The 16,243-nt window shown below is 44.0% G+C and overlaps 2 protein-coding genes across 6 annotated transcripts in view; both read right to left on the reverse strand.

The window, feature by feature from the left end:
* The window catches only part of PTPRH (protein tyrosine phosphatase receptor type H), a 167,415-nt gene that overhangs the window by 98,705 nt on the left and 52,467 nt on the right, over positions 1–16,243 (reverse strand). The gene's annotated exons all lie outside the window — the stretch shown is intronic.
* On the reverse strand, positions 3,787–7,796 carry LOC138650931 (lamina-associated polypeptide 2, isoforms alpha/zeta-like). Of its 3 annotated transcripts, XM_069740815.1 has the most exons (4): positions 7,167–7,796; positions 5,907–5,992; positions 5,055–5,409; positions 3,787–4,607 (listed from the first exon to the last, which is right to left on the reverse strand). In XM_069740815.1, the coding sequence occupies exons 3-4, from the start codon at positions 5,340–5,342 to the stop codon at positions 3,969–3,971; spliced, it is 927 nt and encodes a 308-aa protein (XP_069596916.1). In that variant the 5' UTR covers positions 5,343–5,409; positions 5,907–5,992; positions 7,167–7,796; the 3' UTR covers positions 3,787–3,968. The 3 variants fall into 3 exon arrangements, with proteins under 3 accessions (XP_069596916.1, XP_069596917.1, XP_069596915.1); XM_069740816.1 differs by lacking the exon at positions 5,907–5,992; XM_069740814.1 differs by having other exon boundaries at positions 5,907–7,796.

Raw genomic sequence — 16,243 nt, forward strand, 5'->3', positions numbered from 1 at the left:
ATGCACGAGAGAAATCTTGTATGCGATTGTGGGAAGAGGAGATAAGAGGGGAGTAGAGAAGATCTTATGAGGATCGGAAGTTGCGTGCAGGAAAGTACCGGGAGACGAGGTCACAGATGTATGGAGGAAACAGGTTGTAGATGGCTTTGTACATCATGGTTAGGGTTTTGTACTTGAGTCTCTGGGCAATGGGGAGCCAGTGAAGGGATTGACAGAGGGGAGAGGCCAGGGAATAGCGGGGTGACAGGTGGATTTGTCGGGCAGCCGAGTTTAGAATAGATTGGAGGGGTGCGAGAGTGTTAGATGGAAGGCCACAGAGCAGGAGGTTACAGTAGTCGAGGTGGGAGATGATGAGGGCATGGACTAGGGTCTTTGCAGATTCTTGGTTTAGGAATGTACGGATCCGTGAAATATTTTTGAGTTGAAGTCGGCAGGAAGTGGAAAGGGCTTGGATATGCATTTTGAAGGAGAGATCAGTGTCAAGCATTACCCCGAGACAGCGAGCTTGTGGGACTGGGGAGAGTGGGCAGCCATTTACTGTAATGGATAGGTTAGTTGGGGGGGGGGGGGGGTCGCGTGAGATGGGGGAAAGAATTCTGTTTTGTCAATGTTAAAAGTTTTAGAAATCCAGCAGAGAAGAAGGATGAAATAGTGGACAGACATTGAAGGATTCTGGTTAGTAGGGAGGTGATATCTGGTCCAGAGATGTAGATCTGTGTGTCATCAGCAGAAAGGTGAGACTCCATGAGCTGCCCCAGGCCAAAGGTGTAAATGGAGAAGAGCAGGGGCCCAAGGACTGAACCTTGTGGGATTCCAACAGATAGTGGGCGAGGTGAGGAGGTGGTGTGTGAGTGGGAGGCGCTGAATGTCCGGTCTGTTAGGTATGACGAGATCCAGGATAGGGCCAAGTCTAATGCCAAGGGATGAGAGGGTCTGTAATAATAGGGAATGGTCAACTGTGTCAAAGACAGAGGACAGGTCGAGGAGGAGGAGGACAGAGTAGTGTCGCTTGCTCATGTTGTAAGTTGCCATCCCCTCTTATACCCTGCTGTTTCACAACCTTAGGCCCACACCTGTCAGTAACCTGTCACTAAATGAACAATCACGATTTATTTTCTTAGAGAATGTACCTGAAGAACACTGCTATGCCTAACGATTTTTAAATGGAAATCTGGCCTCCCGATTAGCCACTGAAACACAGTTTTAGCACATACGATTTGGAGTAGATAATGCGGCTTCCGGAGACTGCCACACAGTTTTTGCACAACCTATTTTGATGCTGGAAGATTGATCTCACACAGGACAAGTTCATTTTCAGCAGCACCAGCTCTGGCGCAGGAGCAACCTCTCTGCACTGTGAAACTGAGCAAATGGCACCAGCAAAACAAGATGTCCGCTTTTTATATGGCCGGGGACATGTGACTTCGGCAGCCAATGACAGAAGACCTTGTAGATGGTTTATGTGCCCTGATTGGTTGCCGAAATCAACACGCAAACTTAAGGGAGAAAAAAAAAGTGGGCACCGCTCCTGTAATGCTCCTCTAACCGCTCCACACCTCGTCCCCTCATCAAACATGTTCCTCCATCCTCCCCGCTCATCATACAGCACCACTATCCTAGCAATAGTAATAAAAGCATTATTGGAAATGCAATGATTTACCGAACTGTGACCAACTTTTGCCGACTTTGAGTAAAAATGTTCATGACATTAATTCGAATGTGCTACGTTCGTGCCGAATTTGAGATTGGCGAACACGAGCTCTACTCATGTGTAGGCAGTAATTATATCAGCGTATTTCACTCTGCAATTCTGGCATGTTGATGGGGAAATTAAACTATTATGTTCCTAGCTGGAAAATAACACATGTGCTACATGAATACTGTTGCAGTTCTGAGTATTGTTTGCCTATAGAGATTTCATGCGACTTGTTTGCAATTGAGAAGGGGGGAATGGGGTAATTAAATTAAAACTCAATAATTAAAAGGTTGGTCCACAGACAGTCATAGTAGATATATACGGTATACAGTCTCAAAAGACTACTGAGAACACATTGGTGATGTTATATAATCATTCCTTTTTTATGGTATTTCTTTTTATATAGTCAAAACATAAAAACAGTAGACAAACAAAAAAGATAATACAATTATCATAGTGTTTACCTATTTTTCCTCCGTTTTAAGCTAACTTAGACGAGAGAGAGAGAGAGAGAGAGAGAGAGAGAGAGAGAAAGAGAGAGAGAAAGAGAGAGAGAAAGAGAGAGAGAAAGAGAGAGAGAAAGAGAGAGAGAAAGAGAGAAAGAGAGAGAGAAAGAGAGAGAGAAAGAGAGAGAGAAAGAGAGAGAGAAAGAGAGAGAAAGAGAGAGAGAGAAGAGAGAGAAAGAGAGAGAGAAAGAGAGCGAAAGAGAGAGAGAGAGAGAGAGAGAGAGAGAAAGAGAGAGAAAGAGAGAGAAAGAGAGAGAAAGAGAGAAAGAGAGAGAAAGAGAGAAAGAGAGAGAAAGAGAGAGAAAGAAAGAGAAAGAGAAAGAAAGAGAGAAAGACAGAGAAAGAGAGAGAGAGAAAGAGAAAGAGAAAGAGAGAAGGAAACAACTAAAAAAGCCGGATTACTCACCGGTAATACTCTTTTAGTGAGTCCACGACAGCACCCCACTGGAGAGAGGGATCCGCCCCGCAGGAACAGGAAACCTACCGAGAAATAAAAGGGGGCGGTCCGCCTCTCCTCCTCAGTTTTGATTTCAGAGTACCCGGAGGACCGCCAGTATTAGGCAAATATAATTTATTTCATTTTCAAACTTATTTGCTCATGTTTGATTTAAAGAATTTTACTCAATAGTAAGTACTATATTAATATAGGGAGGGATATAAGAGGGTGCTGTCGTGGACTCACTAAAAGAGTATTACCGGTGAGTAATCCGGCTTTTTCCCTTTCGCCACGACAGCACCCCACTGGAGATCTTACAGAGACCATCACCTAGGGGGGGACCACCGTGCTGAGGACAGTCCTGCCAAAGTCTAGGTCAGAAGTTGACGATAGGTCAAGCCTATAGTGATTATAGAATGTAGAGGGATTTGACCAAGTTGCCGCCTTACATATAGTCTCAATTGGGACCTCTCCCCTTTCTGCCCAGGAGGATGCCATAGCTCTGGTAGAGTGCGCTGTTATGCCTTCCGGAGGGTTTTCTTTACTCGCGGAATAGGCCAGTCTGATAGACTCTCTGATCCACCGGGATAACGTGCTTTTCGTTATTCCATGACCCTTCTTGTGACCCTGGAAGGAAATAAACAGAGCCCTACACTGTCGCCAGCTACAGGTTCTTTCAATGTACTTTAACACTACTCTTTTAACATCTAGAGTGTGGTACTTTTGTTCTTCAGGAGTGGAAGGATTACTGAAGAAAGTGGGCAAGATTATTTCCTGAGACCTATGGAATGTCTTAGCTACTTTGGGAAGGTAGGAAGGGTCTGGTTTAAGGACCAACTTATCCTGAAAAGTTAGCAGGAAAGGTGGATCTATAGAGAGTGCTTGGATGTCACGGATTCTCCTGGCTGAAGTCAGTGCTACCAAGAGGGCCGTTTTTAGTGATAGGATCTTGATTGGTATTGAATCTATTGGTTCGAATGGAGAGTCTGTTAGGGCTTGTAAAACTAAGTTTAGATCCCAGGGAGGAACTCTAGGTATATTAACTGGATTTATCCGTTCACAGGCTGTAATAAATCGGGATACCCATCTATTCCCCGCAATGTTATGGCCATAGAGAGCTCCTAGTGCTGAAACATGAACTTTGCAGTTAAACCTAGTTCTCTCCCTTTTTGAAGAAATTCCAGGATAGACTGTATCGGAATTTCTGAGGTGTTTGAAGATGTATGGAATTGTAGGAATTTCTTCCATATTTTTGTGTAAATTTTTGTAGTGGAAGGTTTTCTACTCTGGAGGAGCGTGTTTATCAATCCCTCCGAGAACCCCCTTGATTTTAGCATCTGCCTCTCAAATTCCAGGCCGTGAGATGTAGACTGTCCACTTGAGGGTGGAAAAACGGACCCTGGAAGAGAAGATTGGGTGTTGAGGGGAGGACCCAAGGATCTGAGACCGACATGGTTTGCAGCCATGAGAACCATGGTCTCTTGGGCCAGAATGGAGCTATTAGTATCACCCTCGCTCCTTCGGTTCTGATTTTGCGAATGACTTGGGGCAGCAGTATGATCGGCGGAAAAGCATATGCTAGACTGAACTGCCAAGGGGCTTGGAGAGCGTCCAGAATGTCCGGATGATCCGCTAGAGATAGGGAGGCAAATTTCCGGACTTTTTTGTTTCTTCTTGTGGCGAAGAGATCTACTTGAGGTTGACCCCATAGGGATACTATATCCCGAAAAATCTGCTGGTTTAGGCACCAGTCTCCTTGTTTCAAGGTGTGTCGACTTAAGAAGTCTGCCTGCTGGTTGTTTTCCCCTCTTATGTGCAGTGCAGTAAGGGATGTTAGGTGACTTTCTGCTAGATTCAGGATTTCTGTAGCAGAAGACATCAGAGTCTCTGATCGCGTGCCTCCTTGCCTGTTTAGATACGCCACTGTGGTGGTGTTGTCGGAAAGGATTCTGACGTCTTTCCCTCGTAGCTGTGGGAGAAAATGGCATAAGGCGTATTTTACTGCATTTAATTCTTTAACATTAGAGGAATAGCAGCTTTCCTCCATGTTCCAAAGCCCTTGGCAAAAATCATTCCCCATATGAGCGCCCCATCCATGAGGACTGGCGTCCGTGGTTATGGTATGAGATGGTGTTATTATCCATGGAACACCACTCATTAAATGGTCTGAATTCAGCCACCACGTTAAGGAAGTTAAAACTTCCTGAGATAAGGTTATTTTCACATTTAGGTGACCAGATAACCGTCTATCTTCTTGTAAAATCTGGTGTTGCAGTGTACGGGTATGATGTTGAGCCCATTTTACCGCAGGTATACAAGAGATAAGGGATCCCAGTAAGGACATGGCTTGTCTTAGGGATATACGTGGATTGTTTATCGCCGCTAGGACCTTGTGTTTGATCAGTAGTATTTTTACCTGAGGCAGGAGACACTTTTGAGATACGGAGTCTAGATGGAACCCCAAGAACGCCTGGCAGGATAGCGGAGTGAGTCTGGATTTGTTGGTATTGATTATCCAGCCTAAACCCTGTAGAGAGGAAATTGCATGAGCCAAACGATCAGCACATTGAGTAACTGAATTTCCAATGACCAAAAAGTCATCCAGATAGGGAACAATTAAGGTTTCTTTTTGGCGAAGGTAGGCCATCACCTCTAGCATTATCTTGGTAAAGATCCTTGGTGCTGTTGAAAGGCCGAAGGGCATGGCTGTATATTGGAAATGATGAATCTCGCCGTTGATTGTCACTGCTACTCTGAGGTACTTTTGGTATCTGTCATGGATAGGGAGATGATAATAAGCATCTTTCAAATCAATGCCCCCCATCATACAGTTTGGAAAGAGGAGTTTTATAGTGGATCTAATGGATTCCATCTTGAACGTATGGTTTTTAACAAATGAATTGAGCTTTTTGAGGTTTATGATGGTCCTGAAAGAACCGTCGGGTTTAGAAATCAGGAATAAGGGAGAGTAGAATCCTCTGCCTTCCTGTCCCTCGGGGACTTGGACTAAAACCCGCTTTGATAATAGGGTTTGAATTTCTAGCTCTAGAGCCTGCTGTTGTGCGGGCGAGCTGAGGGATGTTATAATATATGACTCGTGGGGAACACGAGAGAATTGTAGTTTAATTCCATCTCGGATGATGTTTAAAACCCACGAGCTAGATGTTACTTTTTCCCATTGTGTGGCGAAAAATTTCAGTCTGCCCCCTACTGGTATATCCTCAGAATTTATTGTCTTTTGGGGGGTTGGGTCTTCTAAACATGGTACCTCTTTGCCTGTCCTCTTTAGCAGTCCATGTTGTAGACCTATCCGTTTGCCTCCTTTTACCAAACGGTCTCCTCTTAAAGGCTCTCCTGTAAAAGGGAATAGAGGAATCAGGGAAAGCTTTCTTCCTGTCCTTTGCCTTTTTGAGTATCTCATCTAAGGTCTTGCCAAAGAGGTACTCACCCTCGCATGGGATTGCGCATATTTTGGGTTTAGACTGCGCGTCCCCTTTCCAACTTTTCATCCAAAGTGCGCGTCTTGCATTGTTCACAAGACCTGCGGATCTCGCTGCTAACCGAAGCGAGTCGGCAGATGCGTCCGCCATAAAAGCTGCTGCTCCACGTATTAAGGGGATGGCCGCTCTAAGTTTCTCTCTCGAAACTTTATTTTCGATCTGCTGGTCCAACTGATCAATCCAAATGATCATTGACCGGGCAGCGCAGGTGCTGGCTACTGCAGGTTTAAAAATTCCTGTAGCCGCCTCCCAAGATCGCTTAAGGGATGATTCAGCTTTGCGATCTAATGGATCGACCAGAAGTCCCGCATCCTCCACAGGCAGAGTGGATTGCTTGGAGGTAGAAGCTACGGCTGCATCGACCTTAGGCACTTTGGTCCATGTAAGGAGCTCCTCATCACTAAACGGATATTTACGTTTAGACGCGAAGGGCAAAAAGCTTCTTTGATCCTGCTTCTCCCACTCTCTTTTAATTAATGCTTTCACCGCTGGTATAACCGGAAAACATCTCCTCTTTCTCTCTGCCAAACCCGCAAACATAATATCCTGCGTGGTTTGCGCACCCTTTACCTCCTCACACCCCATGGTATTGCGGATTGATTTTACCAAGTTGTCCACACTGTCTAAGGGGAAACATGAACGCCCCTCGATTTCTGAGGAAGATGATGATGATGATGATAGGGAGGCTTCTGACAGTACCGTCTGGTCACTTTCGGAGTCTGACATAAGTGTTGGTGTTTTGGACTTAGCTTTACGCGGTATTTCCTGGGTCATATTTTTAGCTCCTCTCTAATAATGGCCCGTAAGTCCGTAACGGACACTGTCGCTCCCTGAGTTGTTTCCTTGAAACAGTCTTTGCACAGTTTTTTGGGGTATGAGTCCGGAAGGGGCTGGCTACACAAGGCACATTCCTTATGCTTGGACTTTTGTCGTTTTTTAGACTGGGCGTAATAAGTAGCGAGAGAGAGAGAAAAGAGAGAGAAATAGGGAGACAGCGTCAGCTTAATAGGCAGAGTTTAAACACTCACCCAGTGAAGCGAATAGTACCGGATCAGAAGGCCGAGATCCTGTTCTGGAACCGTCACTCTTACGAGCGGACTCCGAGGATCCTTTGGTGTGATCTTTGGTGGGGGGCACTGGATCTCCAGCTGTGGGGTCCATGGCACCTGGGGATGACATCTCTGCATCGCCGCATTATTGTTTCTGGGCGTTTTTAAATAGTGCGCCCTTTTTCCTCTTTTTTTTTTTTTTTCCCCCGCTGCGCAATGCGCATGCGCGGGTTGCCGCTGGCTCCCCCGCCCCAGATCCGGCCTAGGCGCCCCGGAAGTGACTCCTTCAGTTCCGGGGTAGCCAGTATTGCGGCGGTCGGCGCATGCGCGGTCCGGGATTCAGCGCCGGACCGCAATGGAGATTCTCTTACCCAGCTCCTTGCCGCACCGCACGCCGGAGAAGACGCCGGGCGGCCCTCCCCGGACCCGGCCGTCTGCTCCATCCACCAGCTGAGGAGGGAGCCGTCTAACGGAACTCCCCCGACGCTGCTTCTGAGCTGCAGCCCCTGCCGTTCTCAAGGATACCGCGCAGGCGGCATGCTAGCCCAGGTATGTCCTGTAGTCCTGTCGTTCCTGGATTGTTCCCGCAGGAACAGGAAACCTAAACTGAGGAGGAGAGGCGGACCACCCCCTTTTATTTCTCGGTAGGTTTCCTGTTCCTGCGGGGCGGATCCCTCTCTCCAGTGGGGTGCTGTCGTGGCGAAAGGGAAAACCATCAATAATTCTTGCACATTTTTCCAAGACTCTTCGCTTATACTCATTATTAGTATATTGGAAGCTATACCTCAGAAATCAAATACTTCTATCGAGTCACAAAATAAAAAAAAAGGAAATGGATAAGGTAAGAAAACAACATTCAGCCAGCCATCAACTAATGAGATAACCTGTTTCCTAAGTTTTCTAATGGACAAGCAATTGTATGGATATCGATATTTTTTTTTAGTAAATCCAAATATTCTGCAGAAAAGCAGTGTCTTCCAATGATTACATCATGGGCACTCCTCTAGGATATCCAAGATCCTGATTAATCTTTTATATTGATTATTGTCTTCCATATAAGTGCGGGCAGATTTTTGCCTGTAGTGCTGCAGTATACCATTCTTGTCTGATAAAGGTACTTTTATCCTTCCATCAATTGCTCCACACTTCTCCTTTCAGTGTTGTTGCTTTTTTGGGTTTTCACCATGATCTCATGCCCCAGTCCTATTATTTATCACCGGAAGCATGTGCGATATCTGCGCGGTTTACACAATACCTGGCGAGGTGCAGGCACGGAGCATGTGTAATGTGGAAGTGAAAGGTTCTCGATAAATCACATTTTTATAACTAAAATTAAAGAAGTGAATTATCTGGATGGTAAATATTATCTATGGTACTTTTTATAATGATGGGACTTCCTGCTTCCATATTGGAGACACTTCCTTCCTATAGACTCAGTACTGTAGGGAGCGTTAGCTTTATGGCAGCTGAAATTAATGAGAATCCATTGGCGGAGAAATGCTGTAGACATCTGTAGTCTCTGGGTGGTGATGGAGTATCGCCTCCTCCCTGCAAGCCCCTGTCTACGGTACACAGTGTTCCTATCTTGCCTTATCTAATACTGCGGTTAATCACTTGTCCTTTTTTATTTTCCTCATCTTGTGCTTGTTTGTACAAGTGTGCTGCAGAAACAGGAAGAATTGATGGAGTATTCTCATGTCAGATACAAATGTCTGATAGATGCTGAACCCACCTCTTGTACCCGCACCTATATTTGGGTGCCACCGGGAATGGAGAGGTGGATACTCATGTAAGGCTGTCTCAATTAACGTCAAGAAGAAATCAGAAAGGAAAGCTTTCAGTGTAGCGCAAGCACGTGAACATGCTGGGAAGTCAAGGGAGTTCTGGCTCCTATAATGCTGGAAGAATGCAACGGCTCACTCAAAAAAGGATAGCAATTGAGAGAGCATGAGAATGTGATCCGTCACGGTCGTCTGTACCAGCCCTCATCTTGACAAGTCTCTCTCGTTCTGATCTAGTCGCACACTGTAGACCGCCATGCCCTTTGTCCCACATTCATCATGAGACATCTTATGTTTTTAAGATGTTTATGACCCTTTTTGTTACTAACATTTATAAATAATATTTGTACATGAAAGAAGGGACTTCTTCTTTCTAAGTGGTAACTATCCAATGCTTGTTTGCAAACACGGCCGGTCATAGACCTCTTTGTCTGCTCTCCGGCGCAGCAGGTTGTTTTCCCTGGTCGTCTGTTCATCATCCCATAACAAGACCTGGTCATCTTGCCAGACACATTGTATCGTACACTTTTCGGTCTGGACTTCTATATTGTCTTTGTTGTTTTGCAGCATTTATGAGATTGTCTCCATAACATGTTTTGGTCACTTGCTCCATCTGTGATTAAGACATGTTGTTTCCAAGCAAAGGAACGATGGCAGACATTTCTACTAGGTCACGCAATAGTCTTTGATGACTATTAAAAGAAGCTCACCGTTATTGGGAATTTCAGGATGAGGAACAGTCGGCTGTAGAGTGGTGTTTAGGATTAATGATGTGAAGAGCAGAAAATGTCTCCCAGTGTCCCTATTTCATCTCATAGACAACTGCTTGAGACATTCATAAGTGTCCTACACCGACCAGGACAAGACTAAGGATGGTGGAGGCCACTGGGCGAAAAGTTTAGTGGCCCTCACCTCTGAAATAAGGACTCCATCTTACAGCCAAGGATATAAGTGGCAATGCATAAGCTCAGCCCAGTCTACAGGAAACCCCAAAATAACCATTACTCATACTTGTCAATGTCCAGGGCACTTTAAAAGACTAATTTTCACTCAAAAACTCCAGCAGTTCACAGAAAATAGGTTTTTGTTTTTTTTTAGAACCGGCCATGGACAAGGCTAGTCTGCCACTGCCCCTGGCCATCTTCTTACCATATCGCTCTAGGTGAGTGATGGATCTTTTCCCTGTATACATATGTGTGCACAAAGGGAGAGACCTGTCAATCACTAGAACAGTGCATGGAGACAGGGAGAAGTCGGCCGGGGACAGTGGCGGTCTTGTCTTTTCTCTGTCTCCGATACCTGCCCGGTTCTTCAAACTATATTCTCAGAAAAACGTACCTGGCTGCAGCCATGCTTTCAGTCATGCTGCCCGTGGCTTGTACAGCATGAATCGATGACCGGCTCACTTTAACCCTTAAAGAAAGCAACAGCTCAAATGGGTTTCTTCTTTGAATGGCGTGTAGAAGAGACATGCCCGGAAAAGGGACAGTGGCTCTATGGGAAACTATTCTGCAGGGCACCAGTGGTCTTCCCGAAGTTTGTACTTTGTGCTACACAGTGTACCACCACATAGGACATCCACTAATATTCTTGCAGCATATATACATATACAGATATTCCCCACTTGTGAAGCAAGTGGGGCTTCACAGAGGAGATTGGTGCTGAGTGGTGATGAGCGAACATGCTCAGATAACGTCTTATTCGATCATGCTCCGGTATTATCCAACTACAGTTAGGGCCAGAAATATTTGGACAGTGACACAAGTTTTGTTATTTTAGCTGTTTACAAAAACATGTTCAGAAATACAATTGTATATATAATATGGGCTGAAAGTGCACACTCCCAGCTGCAATATGATAGTTTCCACATCCAAATCGGAGAAAGGGTTTAGGAATCATAGCTCTGTAATGCATAGCGTCCTCTTTTTCAAGGGACCAAAAGTAATTGGACAATGGACTCTAAGGGCTGCAATTAACTCTGAAGGCGTCTCCCTCGTTAACCTGTAAACAATTAAGTAGTTAAAAGGTCAGGGGTGGATTCCAGGTGTGTGGTTTTGCATTTGGAAGCTGTTGCTGTGAGCAGACAACATGCGGTCAAAGGAACTCTCAATTGAGGTGAAGCAGAACATCCTGAGGCTGAAAAAAAAGAAAAAATCCATCAGAGAGATAGCAGACATGCTTGGAGTAGCAAAATCAACAGTTGGGTACATTCTGAGAAAAAAGGAATTGACTGGTGAGCTTGGGAACTCAAAAAGGCCTGGGCGTCCACGGATGACAACAGTGGTGGATGATCGCCGCATACTTAATTTGGTGAAGAAGAACCCGTTCACAACATCAACTGAAGTCCAGAACACTCTCAGTGAAGTAGGTGTATCTGTCTCCAAGTCAACAGTAAAGAGAAGACTCCATGACAGTAAATACAAAGGGTTCACATCTAGATGCAAACCATTCATCAATACCAAAAATAGACAGGCCAGAGTTAAATTTGCAGAAAAACACCTCAAGAAGCCAGCTCAGTTCTGGAAAAGTATTCTATGGACAGATGAGACAAAGATCAACCTGTACCAGAATGATGGGAAGAAAAAAGTTTGGAGAAGAAAGGGAACGGCACATGATCCAAGGCACACCACATCCTCTGTAAAACATGGTGGAGGCAACGTGATGGCATGGGCATGCATGGCTTTCAATGGCACTGGGTCACTTGTGTTTATTGATGACATAAGAGCAGACAAGAGTAGCCGGATGAATTCTGAAGTGTACCGGGATATACTTTCAGCCCAGATTCAGCCAAAGGCTGCAAAGTTGATTGGACGGCGCTTCATAGTACAGATGGACAATGACCCCAAGCATACAGCCAAAGCTACCCAGGAGTTCATGAGTGCCAAAAAGTGGAACATTCTGCAATGGCCAAGTCAATCTCCAGATCTAAACCCAATTGAGCATGCATTTCACTTGCTCAAATCCAGACTTAAGACGGAAAGACCCACAAACAAGCAAGACCTGAAGGCTGCGGCTGTAAAGGCCTGGCAAAGCATTAAGAAGGAGGAAACCCAGCGTTTGGTGATGTCCATGGGTTCCAGACTTAAGGCAGTGATTGCCTCCAAAGGATTTGCAACAAAATATTGAAAATAAAAATATTTTGTTTGGGTTATGTTTATTTGTCCAATTACTTTTGACCTCCTAAAATGTGGAGTGTTTGTAAAAAAATGTGTACAATTCCTACATTTTCTATCAGATATTTTTGTTCAACCCTTCAAATTAAACGTTACAATCTGCACTTGAATTCTGTTGTAGAGGTTTCATTTCAAATCCAATGTGGTGGCATGCAGAGCCCAACTCGCGAAAATTGTGTCACTGTCCAAATATTTCTGGCCCTAACTGTATCTTGGGCGTGCTCGTTTATCATGTTCATGTCCCCGCAGCTGCATGATTTACAGCTGTTAGACAGCCTGAACACATGTGGAAATTCCCAAACAAACAGGCCATCCTCACGTGTTCAGGCTGTCTAACAGCTGTAAATCATGCAGCTGCGGGGACTCGGACATAATATACGAGCATGCCTGAGATACTTGGATAACACCGGAGCATGATCCGATAAGACGCTATCCGAGCATGCGCGCCCATCAATAGTGCGGAGTCTACAACACCTACGTATCAGTAAGTACCAGTCATGTTTCCAGCATCTTTAGGTAACAGTTGCTTCCCTGGATTTTCTTAATTTCAAATGAAAGTTTAGCTAATTTGATATAAATTGTGACATGTATCACTACAATAATAAATACTGAAAAAGTATGCTCCTACAACATCTTTTCCCCCACAGGGTTTTCTTGAGCCGTCTGCTCTGAAAAAAAAAAAAAACATCTCAAAAAGAACTCAGAAATCACTTGAAAGTACCGTCCTAGTCATTTCTATGCTGTACATATCTTCAGGCTTTTGAGCGTCTTTTAACTGCTTCAGGTTTCCAAAAACGTCAAGCAGTTAATAAAAGGTAGCTGACCATTCTTCAGGCGTTTTCCGCTAAGAAGACACTTAACACTTTACAATAGAAGTCAATAGGAAGGTCAAAAAATGTTCCACTGTAAAAAAAAAAAAACGAGCATTTTCTTCATTGTTTAATGAATGTCAAAAAACATCCAAAAAACAAACCAAAATAAACGCTAAAAAAAAAAATGCTCAAAAAATGTTTACAGAAGCGGTTTCTGTTTGAAAGTTTGCTTTCACCACCTGAATATAAAAAAAGTTGTGTGAACATACCCTAAACCTTACAAGTTCAGGGCTACACTGCTAAAAATGGGAAAACGTTGGGTGACTATATGGTAGCCATATTTGTTTTTAGTACAATTTCTCAGAAACAGAAAAAGAAAATTCAGACTTTTTTGTTCCAGGTGTCAATATTGTCCAATTCTCCAGTATGGAGATGCACTGTGACTTCCAATCCACACTATCGTCTCTCTTCTACCTTCAAGCTTAGACCAAATATTGAATATTAAGGAGGTTGTCCAGTACGTTTTCATTGATGACCTATCCTTAGGATAGGTCGTCAATGTCTGATTGGTCAGGATCAGGCACCCGGTACCCCGCCGATCAGCTAGGGGTACCGGGTCATCCTAGGGATAGGTCATCAATGGCAAAGTAGTGGACAACCTCTAACTGCTATTACCATTGTGATAAAGTAGCGGTAGAAGACATTGCTGTACGGTCACCTCCCAAGCCGACTAGAAACGGCCCAATGTGATATCCGCCCTGAATGGGAGTATTCTAACATGTCACTTAGGAGAACAATAAAAAGTATAGTTTTATAAAATAGCTGCCCACCAAGATATTCAGAGGCAGGAAATGGTTTGTGCAGAAAAATCAGATAACTTGCACAGCTTCCATTAATTTCACATTGTTTAGACTCGTATCACATTACCAATAATGAATTATTCTTATGCCAGGACAAACAGCTTCAGTGTTCATTTAGTACAGGATTATTCAGAGAAAGAAGCACAAACCCAGATACTTCAAATGGCAAAAAGTTCTGTATATATATTGTTTCTGGTGTCATTTTGTAGCACTATATCTAAATATGAGTTTTATAGGAATGTATAAATGGCGCTTAAAGATGAACTTTCATTGTATTTTTTATTATTTTTTTTATTATTATTATTTTTTGTTTTGTTTTAACTTCAACAGAGTGCCTCCTCGAATTCGTGCTCCTCCACTGATTTTGGAACAGTTTTTCTTTTCCTTCTTCCAAAGTTATGCCCCCCTGAAAATAAAGATGTAAACATTCTGTTCAACCGCCTGGGCATGTAGCGGTAACTCGTGGGCGTTTGCTTTTCTCCTCTAGCACTGGCCAATCAGAACATGGCCCCACCCACAGAGAAGTTCTGGTGTGTCCTCCCAGTTGCTTGAAGGGAAAATTTGCCCATTTATTACCAAGGGGCATAACTTTGGAGAGGAGGGGCACAGAGGAGAAGTGACAATTAGTGGTGAGGTGAGCGAACAAGTAGATGTTCCAGTTCTGGTGGACTTGACCCCGGACGACAAACCAAATTCAAGTTAATGGGAACCCAAACTTCAGGGCTGGGGGCTGCAAACGGAAGCTAAATGGGGGTAAGGGCAGGACAATTGCCCTGCAAACAAATGTAGATCGGGAAATTACTTAAAGGGGTTCCGTCACCAGCAATCATGGTAAAAGAGTAAGTAAGTGAATAGCACAGCACTAGCACCGATATGGGTTGCAGAGTGCACAGATTTTTTTTCTTGCAGCATGCGCAGTCAGAATCTATCCCCAAAACAATGGCGGTGGCACTGGTAATCCCGCCTTTATACAGGTCTGGTCAGATGTTGTGCCGGCCAATCACAGCCATGCCAAATATTGAATGCTCCGGATGTGCCCACAGTCTATAAGCATGTTGATTGGCTGCGCTGTGGCCTTTCAACAAGCTTTATTAGATTGGTGGACCCAAACAGGAAAACTGATTTATTTGTAAAAAAAGTCCAGTGTCAGGAATGGCCCCCAAACTTTCTAGTTCAGGTTTGCTCATCCCTAGTGACAATTGGAGAAAGTACTCTTTAACCTCACCATCATGTAGGCCATACCTTAAAAGAAGAACACCCCAAGTTTTCCTCCTCTTAATATATTGCAATCATCGTATTACATAGCACTGTGTACTTACAATTGCTCATTTTGCCTTTCTATCCTGGTAATTCTTCTCTTTTTCATTAGGTCTATGACTGATTAAAAACAGACTAGATAAATCCTTCTAAGCTCTGTATATAAACAGGAAGTCTCTTGTCCCTGCGTGAGTCATCATTAGAACTACAATCCTACATCACTCCAAAAGTCCCTGAGAGCCCAGTTCCACTTCCTCTTCAACTATTTAACCAGCTGCTGTGCTTCTCTCCCCCCCAGGGACTTTGTAGTGAGCTAGAATTGTAGTTCTAATGATGATTCATGCAGGGAAAATAGACTTCTTGTTTCTACATACAACTTAGAAGGATTCAGCTTGTCTGTTTTTAATCACGTGATGTCAGATCTAGTGGAAAAGGGAAGCATTAACTTGGTAGAAAGCCAGCCAAATGAGTAATTGTAAGTACACAGTGCTATAAAATAGGATGACTGCAATATATTAAGATAAAAAGTTTGATGGGAGGAGGAGGAGGAGGAGGGCTTCTTTAAATAAGTTGCTTCATTCCGCTTCCCCCAATTCTCAGAATCAGTTGACTTTGCTCGAAACAAAATGCAACATTTTCCGTACAAAAAGGTCTCTGTGCTGTCGAAAATAGGGAAACCCCAAGCACAGAAGGCCCGCCATGTCACATCCTTATTCCTTAGCATGAGAAAAATTCTTAAAAAGGATCATACATCACACCTGGCATTTGTATTCTGCATACAATAACAATTCTAGAGCTTCTTTTCCAATAAGTCCGGATTGTGTTGTTCTGACAATTTGATACCTGGCAGGGAAATATCCCTCTCTGGTAACACCCGGTTGTAAATTTATTCATAAATTTCTAGGAGAATAATAGGGGAGTGAGAAAAAGCACAGTTTTCTCAGCTGCAGATCTTGCAGAGCTCTGAAGGCTGAGCTGCGTATAACCCCGCCCACATCCCTGATTGGTGGTGACGTGGTTGGACTAGGAGGCATGAGATACCTAGTCCTGCAGTGAATCTCCTGCTGATAAAACTCTGATTTTAATAACATCTCTGAAAAATAAAAAAAAATAGCAGCCATACTTGCAATTCCATGTCCAGACACAAATGCACAAACAGGATGCAGCACACGT

The sequence above is a fragment of the Ranitomeya imitator genome, chromosome 10 (genome assembly GCF_032444005.1).
Source record: "Ranitomeya imitator isolate aRanImi1 chromosome 10, aRanImi1.pri, whole genome shotgun sequence".
In the NCBI taxonomy this organism is placed as follows: Eukaryota; Metazoa; Chordata; class Amphibia; order Anura; family Dendrobatidae; genus Ranitomeya; species Ranitomeya imitator.

What these genes read in the sequence shown, in the direction of transcription:
- LOC138650931 (XM_069740814.1), bottom strand. Translation starts at nt 6,912, where the DNA reads ATGACCCAGGAAATACCGCGTAAAGCTAAGTCCAAAACACCAACACTT. An exon ending in TAAAGAGGACAGGCAAAGAG is followed by an intron (nt 5,410 to 5,906) that starts GTACCATGTTTA and finishes TATCCATGACAG; the next exon opens with ATACCAAAAGTACCTCAGAG.